This window comes from Cryptomeria japonica, chromosome 9, assembly GCF_030272615.1.
Source record: "Cryptomeria japonica chromosome 9, Sugi_1.0, whole genome shotgun sequence".
Taxonomy (NCBI): domain Eukaryota; kingdom Viridiplantae; phylum Streptophyta; class Pinopsida; order Cupressales; family Cupressaceae; genus Cryptomeria; species Cryptomeria japonica.
Window position 1 is genome coordinate 188,265,568 of NC_081413.1, and position 18,137 is coordinate 188,283,704.

The following is an 18,137-nucleotide window of genomic DNA, read 5'->3' on the forward strand; positions in this document are numbered from 1 at the left end:
TTGTGCTGATCCTCATCTGCATTCCCTTCCATTCACTTAGAAGTTAGAAATCATAAATTCTAAGTTTTATCAACATATGCACTTTATTTTGCCCAAGATGCTTTTATCAGGAATCAAAGAAACACAAGAGCCAAAGGAAAATGAATCAAAACACATAACCAACCAGACAAAATGTGCAATAGTGGACATGAAATCCAAACCTCAGTAATGAGTAATAATAAAGAATATAAAAGACAAACACAAAAAACATAACAAAATAAAACAAGGGAACAAAGGTGATCTATGCAACCAATCTGAAGAGTCAGCATTCAACCATAAGGAAGTGTTTGGAGATGCTCCAGTGGAAGATGAAGAAGGCTTTCCTACATATAATATAGAGCTCCAAACCTCCTCCCACCCACACATCCAGTCATGCTGAAATGGAATGTATGAGTGCATAGACATTTCCCACAAGAATTAGATTTACATATCTAGAGTACATACGTTTCTTGACAATTCATAACAAGAAGATGAAAATAAATGTTTTCTTCAATTGTACTCACACGAGAAAATACTTACAATGCAATATTTATTCTGAGGAAACCCATTATGAGAAAAATGCAGCATGGGATTGCTTGTCTCTTCCCAATTATGTCTTGTAACTCTCCCAGTCACAAAATTGCTGAGAACATCTATTTGGATTGCCTTCTGATCTCTCAGTTTGATAGCTTATTTGATAAGTTGTGCAATTAATGTGAGATTGTAACTAAAAGGTCAAAATATGCCATCTACTCTCTTGAGGTATTTGGACAGTTGAGTGATGAACCAATCAAATTTGACAGAGGAAATGAACCATCACATATGTCCCTCCATGTACTTTTCAATCCTTTAGATTAGTGAATTGGTGCTAAAAACTCATCACAGTACTATTCACAAGGTTTTATGTATCTTCCTGTGGATTCTTGATGTTCCTAAGCTAAATACAATTGATTACATTGCTTATGTTGATTTCAGCTAGAAGGTTCCAAGTTCTTTACTTGACTGAGCCAAAACATTAGAATAATTACAGATCAGGAAAATTTGAAAGTGTATTTCGTAATGCTCTCATGACATTTGAAATAAAAAAACACCCATATTAGAAGTTCATGTAGGTGTTTAGAAGCGTACATGGGGAAATTAAGTGGTCTGATGATAATCCCTTACAGCAACTTTTGTTCATATGTTACTTTGCTGGGTTAATGGAAATTGGAGCTGTCAAGGGATAAGGTAGTTTTTACTAAGACATTCATGCCCAAAGAAATGCAATTTATAAAAAGAGACAAACTTAACAGACAATTGTGGGGCATACTCCCAAAAGTAGAAATGAGATACAAACAATGTTGAGTTAGGGGAGGATTGGCTATGAATGTAGATAATGGTTTTCCAGGAACTAAATAAATTTTATTCTACATGCATTAATATCTTTCTCCTTTGATTTACTGGTCTATAATGTGCTAAGTGTGATACGAACATTGACCATACAGAATTGCTTCTGTTTTTCTGTTCCTTGGCTTTCTGTATTTTGATTCATTTTTGTCTGATAGCTTCAGGAGTTTTATTATAAAATATAATCTGGAAAACGCATTGTGTAATATTTCTATGTTGCCGGTTCATTTGCTTGGGGGTCTGGTCTGAAACCAGAGTGGATTCCAGGTCAATTTGCCTATGGGATAACCCAGGGTTCTCTAAAATGGGTTTGGATTTGTTCCGGATGAATCAGGATACTACCTGGGTAAACTTATAGGAGAAAAAAGTGTTTTATTAATTTCTTTGTCTTGAACCACCAGATGCACAAGGCCATTAATTTTTTAAAGAAAGTGATGCTTTCAACTTACTTTTTAAGAAAGTTAGTTAATGTTGTAATGGTGAAATTTCGTTACCCATGCCAATGCTGATTTACTATTTCAATATTGAACTGTTAAATTATAGTCTCAGTCGTAACACTCAGAAAACTAAATCTGTTTCTCTAATTGTATCAGCGCACAGAATACTAATTCTGTTATTTACGATTTAATTAAGATTGGAATTTAGTTAGTGTTAACTAACAAATTAGTTTTGCAAACATTTAGTTTGGTTAAAGTAATGAACACCGGTGTAGAGGATCGTGGCTCCACACAGGGGTCACGACCCTATGTGGAACCACGTGGTTCCACATAGGATCGCGACCCCCTGTGGGGGCATGATTCCACGAAGACAATCGCATATATACGCCATCCTCCCTATTGAATTTAGCGTTCGAATTGAATAACAAAACAGACAAAGATCGGTGACCTATATATACATTTGCCTTTGTACCTACAGAGGCAAATTGTTAAGAGACAATCGATTTTCATTTCTTCGATCTGACCCTAACATACCAGATTTTGAAGCTACAGCAAATCTGATTGCACAGAAACAATAACAGTCTATTTTACATTTACATGGTATTGGAGCCTAACTATTTAAAGATCCGAATAGACTAAAAGCGAAGTTTACAAATTAAAATCGAAGATTTCTAAAATGGCGAACACAATCAAATTCGAGGACAGACTCTAAGGAGCAGCAAATTTTGTGGCTTGGAAAGTCAGAATTATGATAGTATTAAAAGAGAACAAAGTAATCAAATTCATAAAAGAAGACAAGCCTGAACTTGAAGACGAACATGAGAAAACTGTATGGAATGAAGGAAATGATAAAGCTGTAAAAATCATGATAGATGCAGTAAGGGATCACATTATACCACTTATATTAAAATATGACAACGCATATGAAATGTACAAAACCCTTGAAAGGACATATGAGATAAACAATCCGAGCAAAACCCTAGCTCTAAAAAGATAGTTGAACCACATAAGTATAAATAAAGGTGAATCAATAAACTCATACTTCATGAGGATAGGTTCACTCAGAGATCAACTGCAAAAACTTGATTATCATGTCGAGAAGCAAGAACTATCAATGATTACCCTAGATGGATTACCTGAATCCTGGGAATCATTCAAACAAGGCATAAATACAAGGGATAAATTCACAGAATTTGATCGACTAAGGGATGCCTGTCTCCTTGAAGAATCAAGGCAAATGAAAGGGGGAAATTACAAAACCAAAGATGAGGACCTCCACATTCTGAATACCGACTCCTGTAAGAAAGGCAAGAAGAGAAACTTCAAGAAAAGAAAATCCCACCATGGGAAAAGTTTTCATAAGAAAGACATGTCAAAAATCCAATGTCACAGATGTGATCAGTACGGACATATGTCATTTAATTGTCTTGACAAATTAAAACAGCAGGCATCATTTGCCATAGTAGAGAGGAACACAAAACTTGAATCTGAGAAGTTTGTATTATATTCAGCACTATCAAGTCAAGCTTCAAACAAGTCTAATACTTGGGTGATAGACAGTGGATCGTCAAGACATGTCACCGGATTCAGAGAATTATTAGACTCAATGGAAGAGGGATCAAATGAAGAGGTGACAATAGGGGATGACTCTGCACATCCAGTAAAAGGTGTCGGGACATGCACAATCAGACTAAAGTTTGGAATCTCAATTCAACTCACCGGAGTACTATTTGTACCAGGTATCAAAAGGAACCTAGTCTCTATCTCTGCACTTGAGGATGATGGATACAAAGTCTCATTCATAGATGAAAAAGTAATGGCATGGCCAAAAACATCCACCTTCAAAAGAGCACAAGTGATTGGTTACAGACAAGGACACCTATATGAATTGTGTAATGAGCCAAATCAAACCTTACTTCATGAAGTCACAGATCAAACAAAAATTTGGCATAGAAGACTAGGGCACTTACACTTTCGTGCTCTACCCTCTATGTAGAAATTAGTCACAGGACTACCTAAACTAAAGCTAATTCATTCAGATGTTTGTAAAGGATGTGCACTAGGGAAAAACACTAAAAGCTCTTTTCCCTGCAGCTCTAGAAAAACTCAAGGAGTACTAGAACTAGTTCACTTTGACTTATGTGGGCCTATGTCTGAACCATCACTAGGAAACACTTTATACTATGTAATCTTTGTAGACGATTTCTCCAAGAAAACTTGGATTTATTTTCTTAAAAGTAAGGAATCTGAAGATATTCTTAGGAAATTTAAAGAGTTCAAATCTATTACAGAAAATCACTCTGGTAGGAAAATCAAAACTCTAAGGACTGACAATGGTAGGGAATACACATCAGATGTATTTAAAGAGTTTTGTAAAGATGCTGGGATTAAGAGGGAGTTCACTGTACCCTACAATCCTCAACAAAACGGGGTTGCTGAAAGAAAGAATAGAACAATAGTAGAAGCGGCAAGGGCTATGTTGTTGGATCAAAACCTAGAAACTGCACTTTGGGGAGAAGCCACTAATACTGCTGTATACATTCAAAACAGATGTCCCCACTCTCATATTGGTGACAAAACTCCTGAAGAAGTCTTTACTGGAATTAAATCTGATATTAGCCATCTCAAAATATTTAGATGTCCTGTTTATATTCATGTACCTAAGGAGAAAAGAACTAAACTAGAACCTACTGGGTAGAAAGGGATTTTTGTAGGATATAGTGAAACATCTAAAGCCTACCGAATATTCATCCCTGGACAAAGACAAATAGAATTAAGTAGAGATGTCATATTTGAAGAAGATGTAGCCATTAACAAAACAAAGAGTTCCATCACACCTGAGATCCCAACTAATTCCATGAATTTGGAAGAAGATTCTCTTTCTGAAACTCAGAGGGAGCATCCTGAGGAAAACACCTTGGAACATGAGAACACTACAGCAGAGAATCCCAGGAAAATATCACTATGGGCCACCAAAACAGTATAGGAAGCAGAATCCTATGCAACACCTAGAGGAACAATTAGAGAAAGCAAAAGACCTTCAAACTTTTCTAGCTATGTTACTCTAATGACAGATCTCATAAATGCTGAACCCTCAAGTGCCGGAGAGGCTCTTAAACAACAAGTATGGAAGGATGCCATGATAGAGGAATATCAATCTATCTTAAAGAATGATGTATGGAAAATTGTGCCTAGACCTAAAGGAAAATCAGTTGTATCTTCTAAATGGTTCTTTAAAATCAAGCATGTTGCTGATGGCAGTATAGAAAAACATAAGGCAAGATTTGTTGCTCGAGGCTTCTCACAGAAGGAAGGAATCGACTATGAAGAAACATTTGCACCTGTTGCACGATACACTTCTGTCAGAACAATCCTGGCTATAGCAGCATCTAAAGGATGGAAAGTTCATCAAATGGACGTAAAAACTGCATTTTTGAATGGAACAATTGAAGAAGTATATCTAGAGCAACCTGAGGGATTTGAGGTAAATAATGCAAAAACACATGTATGCAAGTTAGAGAAAGCACTATATGGGTTAAAACATGCTCCCAGAGCATGGTATGAAAGAATTGACAGTTACTTATTAGGGATAGGTTTCACTAAGAACATTGCTGATCCAAATTTGTATTTCAAAACAATCAAAGGTGAAATGTTGATACTGATATTATATGTAGATGACTTATTAATTACAGGCGAAGATCATCTCATTGCAAAATGCAAACAGGAACTAGCTTCAGAATTTGAGATGAAGGATTTAGGTCTACTCCATTATTTCCTTGGATTAGAAGTATGGCAAAGATCAGATGGTATTTATCTAAATCAAGGTAAATACACCATTGATATTCTGAAGAGATTTGGAATGATGAATTGCAAGCCAATGTCATCTCCTATGGAAACAAACTTTCATAAACTAAAAGAAGCTATAGCAGATTCCAAATTTGCAGATCCAACATTATACAGACAGATTATTGGATCACTAATGTACCTAGTCAATACCAGACCTGATATATGTTATGCAGTAAATGCACTCAGTCAACACATGGTTGAACCCAAAGAAATACATTTGGTTGCAATAAAGCATATATTGAGATATCTACAAGGTACCTTGGACTATGGACTTCATTATGAACACACTGCATTGAACTCACATGGATACTTTGATTCAGACTGCGCTGGAAGCGTGATAGACAGGAAGAGCACTTCATGATGTTGTTTCAGCTTAGGATCAACTATGGTATCTTGGATCAGCAAAAAACAATCATCCGTAGCTCAGAGCTCCACAAAAGCTGAATATATAGCTGCATCCATGGCAGCTAAGGAAGCCGTATGGTTGAGGAAACTGATAGTAGGACTGTTTGGTGAAAGTCTGAAGCCTACAATCATTCATTGTGACAATCAGAGCTGCATTAAACTTTCAGTGAATCCAATTTTCCATGATAGATCCAAGCACATTGAGATCCCATATCACTATGTGAGAGATATGATAGAGAGAAAGGTAATAAGATTGGAAAATGTCAATACAGGAGATCAAATAGCTAGCATTCTCACTAAACCCCTAGCAAGAGTGAAAATTGATCACTTCAGGAGGTATCTTGGTATGGTTAAAATGTAATTGATACATATAAAGATGTTTAAAATTATGTAAACTTCTTGGTCATATAATTAAGTATATGAAGTATGTAACCTTTCCTTGTGTACATTTCTAAAGGATGACGATTCTTTAGTTAATGAACACCTGTATTTAAACACTGTAAGGTGACGATCTTATAAATGTTTGGAAGATCATATAAACTGAAATTTAGACAATTTGAATATCAGTAATATGATAAGTTATAGTAGACATTATGTAAGCGGATTAATGTCGGTGCACATACTATAACAGGGATATCAAAGTGAGTATATTCTTAGTATCATAGGCTGATACTTAAACTTGGATATCAAAGTGAGTAGATCCTTAGTATCACACGTTGATACTTCACACCTAGGTGATGTGATTCTCATGAGATTAGTGATGAGCTCAATTAAAGTTTTAGGCCTATACTCCTAAGACTAAGAGGGAGTGTTAAATTATAGTCTCAGTCGTAACACAGAAAACTAAATCTGTTTCTCTAATTGTATCAGTGCACAAAATACTAAATTCTGTTATCTATGATTTAATTAAGATCGGAATTTAGTTAGTGTTAACTACAAATTAGTTTTGCAAATATTTAGTTTGGTTAAAGTAATGAACGCCGGTGTAGAGGATCGTGGCTGCACACAGGGGTCACGACCCTATGTGGAACCACGTGGTTCCACATAGGATCGTGACCCCCTGTGGGGGCACGATTCCATGAAGACAATCGCATATATACGCCATCCTCCCTTTTGAACTTAGTGTTCGAATTGAATAACAAAATGGACAGAGATCGGTGACCTATATATACATTTGCCTTAGTACCTACAGAGGCAAATCGATAAGAGACATAATTGATTTTCATTTCTTCGATCTGACCCTAACATACCAGATTTTGAAGCTACAGCAAATCTGATTGCACAGAAACAATAACAGTTTATTTTACATTTACATGAACAATGAATATCCATCATGACATTCAAGTTTTTGACAAATTGGCATTGAAGTACAATTATTATATTGCAGGGGTACACAAGGACGTGTCCCCAAGGTTTTTTGCCCATGTCCCCTCACCGGGGACATCTTGGGGATGTTTTCTAGCCATCCCCAAAACTTGCCAAAATATCTGGGATGTTTCTGAAATGGGGGGATGGCTTGGGGATAGAGTGGGGATGGCTGGCCGTCCCCTTTTTTCTAGTGCTCAAAAAAAAAACACGCAACTGTAGAAAAAACTTTTTTAAATTTTATATAAAAATAAGCTATTTGGGAAATTGTATATTCACTGTAGTAAATGCAATAACAGGAAAAACAATTCCTTGCTCATGGACATCAAGCTTTCCTGATCAACAGTCCAACAAAATACAAATTTGTTGATCAAGAATAACTTTGGAGTCTTGGGGCAGGAATCTACACAAATGTGAATAAATTAAAAAAGGCATCCAAAGATGCATTTTGGAATCTTGTAATATGGCAAAAAAGTCTAATTAACATAAACATAAGAGTGAAGTTAATAAAAGATACAAAATGCCAAAGACGTCCTACCAAATATAAAAGAAAATAGACAAGCTTAAAGAACAGAGATGTGTCAAACAAAAGATGATGACAAACAAAAAAAAATTTAGACTTGGTAGAATGGGAATAATTTTCACCACTAAATTTTCATGCATCCTAAACAACTTGATGCAGTTGTCAGCTGCAAAATTAGCATCCATAACTTGATGCAATATAACATTAGATCTCACTCATTGGACAACACAAAGGCTGACCTTTTGGGGGCAAATGAATTGCTCCAAACTGCATACAAAAAAAGTGCATCTTTGTTACTCAGTTTTCAATTGTGGTACCAGATCATACTACTTACGTAATACAATGAAAAACATAATTATATACTAGATCACTCATTATTTTGCTGAACCGTACTCTGCAATAATAATTTAAAATGCATAGGAGACCTAGACTAGAAACTGATAGATTTTATGCATGACAACATTTACAATAATGATAATTGAAATGCTGAGAACAATAACAATGCCAGAAAAGCAATCTAACAAAACTCTGGATATGCTTATAGTAAGAAATCCTCAAACTATATTACATTCCACAGTGCTAAAACAAAATGACAAAGTAAACAAAAATTAATAGAAATCATAGTAAACATGAAGCAATCATTTCTTTAATAACTCCTGCATATGAACAAAAATAAACTGACAAAGTACATTTATTCTGTAATTTGTATTTATAGTTGTACAGATACTGGAACATATATCTAGAACCTTGAGAATACCATGACTAGTATATGATTGGGGCAACTTGTACACAAATATATCAAAACTTATAAACATAGGCTATCATATCAATATTTGAAATTTCCCCATATATATATAGCCGTCCCCAAAAATGACCTCTAAATGGTGGAACATATTTAAATTTTTATGGTGGTTTTGTTTATGATATGATGTTATGTGGTATTCTGAACTTAATTGCAATGTCCCCATCCTAGTCAGGGACTTGGGATTGAGGAGTTAGCTTATTTTTGGACCCTTGTAGGCTAACAGAGTATGGATAAAGGGGTCAGTAATGCAGTATCTTGAGGAGTGGTCTGTCTATTTGTTCTAGTTCAGTGTTGAGTTCAGTTCTGGTCTTCGTTTCATCAGTTTCTGACACTTTATGAGGATTTCCTATTTTTTAGGGAAAAATTGCTAAAAATAGACATGGTCCTATTTTCATTGGCATGGCGAACTGTGTCCCTAGCTTCTGACAGATTCAGTTTCCAAGCAATAATGAGAGAGAGATGAATTTTTTAGTGGTTCCACAAGCAATTAATATTTTAATGAAATATTAATATAAAATCATAAAGTGCATCACTTAAATTTATTTAAGTGAAGATTTATTATCTCCTAAGCTAGGCATGGCTTTTAGGGTTAAGTTGGGAACCCTCAAAGCAAGTTATTATTTTTAAATCCCTAATTGCTAAAAATCGCACCTTTTGGGTATTTAGGCAGCCAAGATGGAAATAAAACTTCTTTCTTGATATTGAGCATTTGACATTTTCTCTTGAGCACTTGGCTATGGCGGCTAGGGTTTGGACCAGTTTTGGAGAGCGTGCATTTTTAAGAATTCAGCAGCTTTGAGATTGTGAAAGATCAATCGAATTGTTGCAGCTTGGTTGGCTTCATTCAGAAGTCAAATTGAATTGAATTGGGGCAGATTTGGCTTCTCCCAAGGCAGATTTGTTGTAGGTTTTTTCCTATTTACTTTTTTGGTGTTGATTCTTCTGTGGTTTGGAGGCTTCTTTTCCCAAACACACAGCTTGCTCATTTATTGGCACCATCTTTCACTGTTTGGGTGTCCTAGTATTTAAATAAGAGCAGATCTGAATTGTTCCAGAAGAAAAATCAGAACTTTGTAAGTTGCTGATTTATTCTTTCTTTTCAATAAATTGGCTAAGGACCTACGGGTATGCTTCTAAATTCTCCAATTCATTGTTTCAGTTGATTAAATTCATGTATTATTCAATATGTGTTGCAAATTAAAGAAACCCTCTTCCGCAACTTCTGTCTATTTCTGAAAGACCATCTTAATAATTAAAAATTACAAAGAAGATCTACAAATTACAGCAGGTTGAAGAGTTGAACCAGCAAGGGTTCATCACATTAATTCCTGTTTTTATGGTGCAAATATGTATGTATTTATGATTTTTATATGCTTTTTGTATGGACAAACCTAATCCCATTTTTTTTTTGGCTGAATCCATGTACCAAATTCCCATACCTGAATCTGAAATGGTAATCTAGTAATTCTTCTTCCTCTGTGTTCTCTAGGTCGCATTTCAGCCAAGAAGCTAGAAAATAACATGTTCCATTGTAGATCTAGTGGCATTTAGAGCATAACCCCCAAAGTAAAAAGAAGATATAAAAAATATTCAGTTAGGCAAGGAATGACTGCAGATGTAGATATCAGTTTTTCAGTGACTAAATAAATTTCTATCTCCATGCATGTATAACTTTCTCCCTTTGATTTTGTTGGTCAGATTATGTGCTAGATGTGCAAGAACATTGACTATTCAGAATTGTTTATTGGTTTGGCTGCTTCTTAGTTTTCTGTAATTTGACTGGTGTTAATGGCATTGAGAATTTTTCCGTAAAATATAATGTGGAAATGATTTATGTGGTATTTCAATCCTCATAAATTCCCTTTTCTTTATTCCTGTGTTACCCAGGTCACTTTTCTGCCTAGAAGTTGGGAAATGGCTGGTTCTATTGTAAATTCATTTGCATTTATTTTTAAAGTTTTTGATTCAATTTTATGTTACCAAAGGCATGATTAAACTCTACTTTTGCAGTGTGCTCTTATCAAACTTGCTTAAGAACAAATTTGAAGAAATCAATTCCAAACAGGTGTTAACAGAGGAATATGAACTTGTTCAACAAGCTCTGTTTACTGATTCAGATGATCAGAGTGGATGGTTTTATCATTTATGGCTTCTTGGCCAAACAGTTTCACAAAATGGTCCAAGATTAGTGGCAACTTGGCCTTCTAATGGTTCAGATCTGGCTATACAATTGCAAGAGCAGTCACATATACATGTAACTTTTGATAATCCCTTTGGTACAGATCAGTTTATTTTTTCAGAAGGCATTCCATTAGTTCTTCATTTCAGCGAGCCAGTAAAAGGTGTAAACTCTTCTACTATTACAGTAAATTCATTGCTAGCTGAAAGTGAAGTCCTCTGGAAACCACTTTCTGCCTATGGGTTAGAAGCTAAAACATGGGTTGCAATTTTGAGACTCCCACCAGATTTCAATACAAATACAACTTATACTGTTGAGGTTAATGTAGATTCTCTTGGAATAATCTCCTCAAATGGGTGCAATCTTGCAAGTCCTATGGTACTGAATTTTAGTTTGGATGTTCAACTGGCGACAGCAAATGACATGTTACAGGAATTGGAGACTGTCGAACTTGCTTGGGAAGGTGAAATCTTTTCTCCTGTGGACATTGGTCAGGATAAATTCCCCACATTGTCCCAATTTTGCCAGGATATTCATAGCCCCGAAAGATCATGGCATAATGAAACATTGGAGAGCGAAATTAAGGTGTTCAGGGAGCTACTTGAAATTGAGATGGATTCGTAAGATTTTCTGCTTACTTTTCTGCTATTGTAGTTTCAAGTCCCAATTTTCTTATTTCTTGATATTTAGATGAAGTTGAGCATGGTGAAATCTATGTTATTCCAATTTCACCGTCTTTATTTGTTCTTTCTTAAAAACAACTTCTGCTTAAGTTTTTTATTTTATTTTTTGAATCATTTTTTAATATGTTTATGTGATATGTTTGCAGTAAGTGGGCAAAGCTTACACTTGCGAGGTTGTTGATGGCTCAGGACACACTATCAAGTGGTTCAATATTAGGAAATACAAGAATGAATACAGATGAAGTTTTGCAGTTGTTTAATGAGTTAATTGATATTGATTCCTCACATGCGAACTACTACAAGGACCAGTCCAGCTTGATTCTCTTCGATCAGGTAAATTGATTTCCCGTTCCAAAATTCATAATTTCTTATAGCTGTGCGAGCTTTTGGAGCTAAAATAAAGCTTCTCCTCAACGGAGTGGAAATTCAATTTCTCATGGAATCAGGGATTTATCATGTCCATAAAAATTCCATCTTCATCATATGGACATTTGTCAAATTTTAAACTCATATCCATTTGTTGCATCTTGTGGATTCAGGACCATGTATCCTATACACCAAATCAACAACACACCATTTTTGTTGATATTTGACATTTATGTTTATTTTGATCTTAGTAGTGTGAAATGACAACAGTTGTGAATGATTTCTGCCCATAAGCTGTCTCCACATTAACTTCTTGAGTCTCCATCTCGAGTTTTTCAAAAAAACGTGCTAAGTACTCACTGAAAAATTGGCATGTCTGGTAGCTTGACTCGCCGTGCCAGAAACATACAGAAAATGCAGAGAAAACACTGTAAAGATGCAGTTTTTAGCCTTTAAAATTCCTATTCAGCCATGTTGAACACCCCAAAATGTTGTTTTTTGGCTTTATAAGCATTGTTTTTTGCCTTTTAAAACTTTTGAAAATGTTTTGCTGTATTTTCCATAAAATTTATGTTTTTTGCAAAAATTAAATGTTTTTTCTTTATTGACTTGCTGAGTTGGAAAATTTGGCTTGCTTTGTAATCTTCAAGTCCAAGTTTGTGAACTGTGGTTTGAATGATAAAATCTATAGTGCTAGGGTTGTACAACCATGATCAATCAATCTACAAATAGAAATTGATTGATTAACCACGATGCATATTTTCTACCAGCCATGAACTGATATTGATACAAATTAAAAGACAATTCATTTTTGAAAGGGAAGGTGCTATATGCTTGCATACATAGGATGCAGTCAAGTTGTTTGCAAAAGACAAAAGTGAAAGGTAACATTGATTAAGAAGTTGGATCCTGTGAGTATCGAAAGTGAAGAATCCCATAGTGATAGGATGTTGATGACACTTCTATTTTTGATGACAACACTTCAATTGTGTCAACAACACAATTGGTGAAGACAGTTCCAACTGTTTACAGTTCTGCTCTGAATGCAAATTCCATCAACAAACCCCCTAGTTTCCCTTTACACATAGTCAAGGATGATGATAAATTTAGAAATGAGGATAGATGTTTTTACTTTTACCATTATCGTTGTCCATGGTAATAATTAAAAGATACAAAGTTCTATTGCCTTATACGATGATCATACTAGGAGACTCAAACCCTAAACCTTGGTACTCGTCTCCTATACCTGAAATGTACTTCATTTCAGTTACTCATATGGGAATGTCTCCAGACATTTGGAGACTTTAGATAGATTTTAATTGCATCTCTATATGTCTCTAGAAACATTCCTTGAAAATTAGGAAACTTCCTATTAAGGTTTCTTAGATGTCATATTAAATTGATAATGGATTCCTAAACTTCCTACTGGAAACCAGATGGGATGTGACTGCTGATCCAGATATTGTGCGTCCTTTAGGCACCTATGAATGTGACTTTTCTGAATGTAGTAATAATATATTTGGGTCTTGGGATTAGGACAGGTTTTTGGTTAGATATTATGGTTCCTCTTTAGTTGGACACATGACATATTTTTTGATTTTGTGCTCTCTTGGTGATAAAGCTGAAAACTAGTTAGAGCATGGGCTCCTCATAATGTATTCTGTTTTGTACACGATCATTAATATAAAAAAAGTGCTGATATGTTGTTGACAAAAGCTAAACGAAGTAAAGAAATACACTAATAAATGTGTAGTTTTCTATTTTTTGGCATAAACCAAATAAATAATAGCAAGAAGAGTAACAATTATAATCTTAAGACATATGCATCCATTGAAGTTTGATCAATTGATTGAAATTATAGTCATCTTTGAGAACTCCTGTACCATGTTTTTTAAAATGATGGCATTTGCTTCTTAGTTTCTATTTACCATCTCTAGGGGATTATGGTTTAAAATAAGTTTTTATATCATGATGATGGTTATCAAATATCAATATAATCACTCTTTGCTTTCATTGACATTTATTTCAATACTTCCAAATGTTAAATTTTTCAATTTTAAGCATTTTAGTATTTTACTTTCTTTAAAGTTTTCTTCTTTTGATGCATAAATGTGGACTTACGTTCCACTCTCTTTCTAGTAAATGGAGAATAAGAACAACAGTCCTTCCACTCTTGGGCATAAATACATAGATCAATTTTTCCATATAATAGACAATGGAGAAAGCTAGTCTGTATAGGCAGAAGACTATATAAAATATTGCTTGAATGTTACATTCTATAATAAACTATGCTTGAATATTATATTACATACTAGACTGTCTTAAGCATTGCTTGAACCTCCCATTGCCTTGCTTTCTCTTGCTTTCGAATCCTCATTCGTGAACCGAAGACCAATCATCCTCATTAGGTATTTGATTGCCTTGCCTGTATGGGCTGCTCGTTAATTTTTCTACCATCCCCTATTTCATGCTCTCCTTCAATTTTTTTACCATGCTGTAAAAGGCCAAGAATCTGGTCTCCTATTTTTTAAAGGAGGCAATCAAAACTGAGCCCCAAAATGCAAGTCTTGAAATGGGGACTGGCTTAACCAAACTGAGGATAGTCATGGCCAGAGCCTTGTCCAAAGTTGAACAAACCATTCAGATGTTTGGCTCTCACATAGTGCACCAAGATGGCCTTAACCAGTCTCTTGTTATGTAGGAAATCCAACAAATTGGAAACAGACAGATGATAGGCCACTATTAAGTATTAACTTTTTTTTAAACATCCGACTTAAAGAAATCTGTACCAATTACCTCACGGGGTGCACTCTTGATAGAAGTTGATTGAAGGATGATGACATTTTTCATTCTGATTGCTATCACAGGTCCACAAAATGTAGCCTCTCACTTCTCTATGCATAGGTGAAAAGGATGATTTGTGACTTATTTTTGCTTGGAGTTGCAGAGAAAATAGGCAGAATGGAGAATACAAATGAAGAAAGATTATGAAATTCATTGGAATATAATAAGAGCCTCATGTAAATCAAAGCATTAGCAAGAAATGGTAGTGCCATGATAGGGTGCAACATCATAACAGGTTGTGCCAATTTTAATGGCATCCCTCATATGCATTAATGATTGTTTGAGGATCGAGTGATATTCTCCAAATTTAATTCCGAAGTGTTGGTTATTGGTGTAGTTCTCCCATGCATCAACTAAGCCATCCCATTGGTCCATGGAGGAATCAACCTTGAAATTCTCTACCATGTAAATTTTATAGTTGGCAAGAAAATCCACCGCACCATGTAACAGTTATTGTTGTATAGCTATCTAGGGAATCCAATAAAGGCCAAGCTTCACAGAGAATATTGTCAATTCTTGAACATTGTGATCCTTTGTTGTGAAGAGCATGAAATATCACCATGAAGTCTCCGTCAATTTGTAGTGATTTGATGCCACTTAGATTTGCTAGTTATAGACCAAGGAGCAAAGCGTGAACCTCAACCTTGTTGTTGGAACCCACTAGCAATTTCTTTGAAGCTACCTTGAGCAAAAACTCTTCATGATCTCAAATGATGCAACTTACTCAAAAAAGACTAGGGTTACCCTAAGAGATCCCATTGTAATTTAAAATATAAAATTCAAAGGGAGGAGGGGTCTACTTACAAATTTTCCTATCAGAAGTAGAGGAGTTAGTTCCAAACCACCCTTGAATGGGGATGAAGTGAAGCAATGACCAAATATTAATATATTCTTGTCCCAAGATGAAAAAAATCTCTTCTTCATTGCTTGAATTCATGATTACTTCATTGACAACAATATCTATTCTTGCAATCACAACCTCCCCTCAGGGAATTTTGTCTTGAAAAAAATGTGCTTCTTGTACTCTCCTTCTAGTTGTGCCAAATAATTATTGAAGGACTAATTACCCAATGGAGGCACAGATGGATTTGGTAAACAAGGATGGCCAATATATAAACCATAATGGCTCTAGACCACTTGAAGCAAGGACAAAGCCAATGCCAATATTTCAATGCAAAGGGGCAAAAAAGTAACAAATGATTGATAGTTTCTTTTGCTTGCCGGCACAAATACACTTCTAGAGGGGCCAGTGATCCCAACTTTCTTAAGTCATTAGAATCCAAAGGGACATGGGTTAGTTATTTCTCGGCTACCCGATTTGCCAAATTGATGTCAAATAGTTGTAGGTAGTTGAGAAGGTGGTTGAAAGGGGCAATTAAGAAATTATGGAAGTTACTAGGAATGTGTTAAAGTTGCCAAGCTTCTAGAAGAAAGATCACAACTATTGGATGAAATCAATCTTGGCCTTTGATTCAAAACTATAAAACCTATAGAAGGCTAGTGCCTCTCTTTTGTAAAGGGTTAGATTTTTAGAAGGTTTAGATAATTAGATGTTTTACTAGTTAGCAGATTAGGAGTAGAATAGGACTGCTGAGCAGAAATTGTGTTAATGGCAGTTGAAACAAATCAATAAACATTGAAGTATGGTGTTTGTCAGTTTGTTCTCTTCTGTTTGCTTGGTTTCTTTTCATTTGGTCATTTAGAGTTAGAGTTCAACGACTTTAATGGTGAAACGTGAATGTACCTGATGAGATTTTAGGTTCATACCATTAGGGGCTTGCTGATCGTAGGTCCCTGTGTATGGTTAGTCTGAACCCTTTTATTGTGCTCAGTTCAACTGTAGGTGTTTGTCCTAGGCTACGCTAAAATTGGGTGCCATAATGAATACCTCTAGTTTGAAAATCCTTCATTCCCTTGAAGCTTGTACTATCCGTGTGGAGTTGTGAGTATATCTCTGGCTTAGTAGGGGTTAGTTATGTGAAATCTGTCTATCCGTATCATCAATCATTACTATCATTGTCCATTGGATCCCCAAACCCTATCTCTTTTGTTATTTATTTTCTTAGCTTGAGAACCAAAGCATCAACAGATGCAGGCCAGCTTGTTGCATTTGTAAGTCCCCTCGTGTTTACCAACAAAGCACATTATTGCTGAGATATCCTAAGCCGTCAAGACCTGGCAGTTGGAACCTTGAGGTTGTTCCCATTGATCATTTAGAACAACATTAGGGATTTCCTTATTCAAGAGAAGATAGGATACTTAGCGTTCTATTCTGTGTTGACCTGAAAGAGTAGCAGTATGATTTCCCGCATCAACACTATGGTGGATCTTTGTGTTGTTTCTACATTTGCATGGTTTCTTGTTACTTCTCAAAGTTAATTAGAGTTCATTGACTATGGTGGATGCTTATGAAGTTATTGTGATGAATTCCTTTTTCCATTCTTTTTGTGGTTTGTTGTTTGCAAGTCATAGTGTAAAGTTAGCCCGAACCTCATTATTATGCTAAGTTTGATTCTGGATACTTGTTCAAGTTGTACCAGCATTGGGTATTTGGGTAATGTATTCGTAGTATGAAAATCTTCCATTTCCTTAAGAAGATTGCATCAAGTTTGTGTAGTTGTTGTCATCATGGCGAAACAAACCTTGGTTTGAGGGAGTTTGTCTAAGTAGCATTCATCGTCATCATTGATCTTAGGCGTAGCATAGTCTTTCTTAACCCTTTCCCCGTTTTGTCGTTTTTTTCCTTTTGAGTTTGAATTAGTTTAGGAGAAGAAGCATCACAGATGGATACATCCGATGTTCATGTTCCAGTTGTAGTTCATAATGTAAGTCCCCTTGGATTACCAACAATCACATCAACCATTGAGTCTATCCACACGTCAAGACTTGACAATATAAACATTGGAGTCACCTTGTTTGATCACATAACTTAGCATTTGAGAGATCTTTGTTCAAGAGAGGATAGAGTATTCAATACTTTATTCTGTGTTGTAAGGTGTCACAAAACACTCATCAACACAACCTTCGGGCTAAAGTTAGCCACTTTACTTTGTAAGTGTTGAGTTTGGACTGGAATGAGTTCATAAGATTCTTCCACAAAGAGGCTTTCCTTGTGTCAACAAATATAGCAATAACCAAATATTTTCTTGACAAAGATTGCTAAAAGTTATGAGAAGTTTTGAAATAATATATTTCAGATTTATCTTCATTGATATACTAATCATAGGTGATGGAGCAAGAAGAAAGGATATCCTTCATCACCATAGACTCTCTAAGACAT

The 18,137-nt window shown here is 35.4% G+C and overlaps 1 protein-coding gene across 1 annotated transcript in view; it reads left to right on the forward strand.

Moving 5' to 3' along the window:
• LOC131038330 (geranylgeranyl transferase type-2 subunit alpha 1) overlaps positions 1 to 18,137 on the forward strand; it is a 114,392-nt gene that overhangs the window by 21,931 nt on the left and 74,324 nt on the right. The window contains exons 5-6 of the mRNA XM_057970716.2: positions 10,796 to 11,584; positions 11,794 to 11,980. Of these exons, the coding sequence (XP_057826699.1) occupies positions 10,796 to 11,584; positions 11,794 to 11,980 (976 nt within the window). The remainder of the gene's footprint in view (positions 1 to 10,795; positions 11,585 to 11,793; positions 11,981 to 18,137) is intronic.